The sequence below is a fragment of the Carassius gibelio genome, chromosome B20, assembly GCF_023724105.1.
Source record: "Carassius gibelio isolate Cgi1373 ecotype wild population from Czech Republic chromosome B20, carGib1.2-hapl.c, whole genome shotgun sequence".
Classification (NCBI taxonomy): Eukaryota; Metazoa; Chordata; class Actinopteri; order Cypriniformes; family Cyprinidae; genus Carassius; species Carassius gibelio.
The window spans coordinates 10078035-10080301 of NC_068415.1; the positions used below are offsets into that span (position 1 = coordinate 10078035).

The 2267-nt window shown below is 39.0% G+C and overlaps 1 protein-coding gene across 1 annotated transcript in view; it reads left to right on the forward strand.

The window, feature by feature from the left end:
- Positions 1-1764: 1764 nt before the first annotated feature.
- The window catches only part of nr2e1 (nuclear receptor subfamily 2, group E, member 1), a 7974-nt gene continuing 7471 nt past the window's right edge, over positions 1765-2267 (forward strand). Inside the window, exon 1 of the mRNA XM_052585607.1 lies at positions 1765-2267. This exon is cut by the window's right edge and continues 18 nt beyond it. Within this exon, the coding sequence (XP_052441567.1) occupies positions 2228-2267 (40 nt within the window). The 5' untranslated portion in view covers positions 1765-2227.

A 2267-nucleotide genomic window follows, 5' to 3' on the forward strand; every position in this document is an offset into this window, starting at 1 on the left:
AATGAGCATGATGCCCTTAACATATCATATAGTCTATCTAAAAGTCATCACACTCAGAATCATTGTGATTTAATCCCTCATGGCCTAGAGTTTGCTGGTGATGCCCACAGAGATATGGGTCTTACTGTGACACTGTTTTTCTCAGTCTGGCTCATAAGGTCCTGAAAAACGCACATTTAAATGTGCAGTCATTCACCTGTCAAAAAACCCAATTTCTTTTCAGTGCACTGAGTACACCGTTTAAAGGAGGACATGACAATCACTAATTGCGATTAGATACGCCCCCGTTCGCCACGTTTAGACCGAGATTTAGGGCTCCCATATGGCCCCGAGCTACCGTGGGAATGTTCATAATTAAACCTAAAATATGGGTGTCTACTGGCGGCGGCCACAACACGGCACGCTGTTAAGGTCAAGATGTCATTGCGCACACTCTCAAAGGAGTACAGTTGAGATTCTCCCAGTCCACGAGGGACAAACGCACGCATGTGTCCCCTCTAAAACACAGCGCGCACTTGATTTTACAACGATTTCTCGTTTTGTTTCCACTTAAAAGCAATTTACCCGAGTCTGTGGTGAAATGTATTAAGCATTTAAGGCTAGTAAAAAAAAAAAAAGAAATATTATATATATATATATATATATATATATATATATATATATATATATATATAGGCCTATATATATATATATATATATATATATATATATATATATATATATATATATATATATATATATATATATATATATATATATATATATATATATTGTTCATATAGAACTCATTAGAGTATAGGTAAATCTAAATATATAGAGTTTTTTTATGGCTACGTGTTTAGGCTGGGTCTCATAAATAAATATTAACTATTATTACTTCGCGCTCCACACGACAAAGATACCTTGCATTCAATATGTTTGTTTAAATTATGAGCATTGAAAAATATACAGCTCATTTTAGGCTAATAATAAAATAAAATCTCTAAAGTTGAAAGTTTTATGTTACATACACATTAGTAGGCTATACAACGAAAGAAAATGTTGCCCATCTAAAACCTAAATAAATATTTTAAGTATAGACCTTTAAATATAAATAGGATGATGTGTACATTTAGATTTTGAATTAGATTCCGGCGTGCATTTGAACAAATTACAATGTTAAATAAACATTTACCACAAGCCAGCAACATCATAACATAAGCCATTTACCTGTTGAATCACTCTGAAAATGCAATAAACATACACTTACAAACAAATCCTCTAATTTTCAAGCCGTGCATGAAAACCTGGTAAGATGAGAGAGCGATGTAAAACACTTTGGGCTCGATCTCTTTCCTGCAGTCATTCTACCAAAGCAACAGGTGCGCGCGCACTGAGAAAGGATCCGGGGAAGCGCGACAGAAAGTAAGTTCGTTGCAACAAGAAAGAGTGATCAGGTTGTTAAGGGTTATTTAAATAGAATGCTTTAAACTGTTTACTTCGGTCTGGGAGCAGTTAGGGCACTGAACTCTCTGAGGATGGAAATGTGTTCCTAATCGAGGCAAACGTTTGATTCGGTCATTTAAACAGCCTTGCTGATCCCAATCAATTCCTATAGAGCGCACCATTAGCCTCTGACAGTGTCTGACTCACGGTGTGTGGAATATCACTTCATCCGTCCCCGTGACGTCATGCGCGAGCAGGAGTTGAAGCAGAAGGCAGGGAAAAGCTAAGTGGTCAAAGGAAGTTGGGCTCTCCTCCCACCCTCCTTCCCTCCCTCTCTCTCCCGCCCTCCTACTCTAATACATCTCATACATATTACCAAACCTTTAATCTGACGGTACACATCACAAAGTCACTCAACAAGGCTCCGGGCTGAGACACATTTCCCAGCTCATGTTGTACAGTGCTGGCTCAAGCTCCAGGGTTTTTCCATTAGTTGCACCAAGTTTCCGTGGCGCTGAGAAACCAGGGACCGGTTTGGGCATATTTTGTCTGTGGGGCTGCATCCATCGCATCAGTCAACAGTCAAAGGAAATCTGGATTCTATTTGCTGAAAAACAAGTTGAGCGACTTGGACACAATCAAAGACAAGTCCAACAGAAAGCAGAGGACCAGTTGTCCATCGCAAACCGGATGTTAAATTTGTGCATGTCATTTTTAAAACCAAGTCGAAAGTGTTAAGACTCTACTGGGCCTGAAAAGTGTAACTTTTCCACGCAGTTTTCTTGGAGCAGAGGTCTTCAACATGAGCAAGCCTGCTGGTTCAACAAGTGGTTGTCTGGATA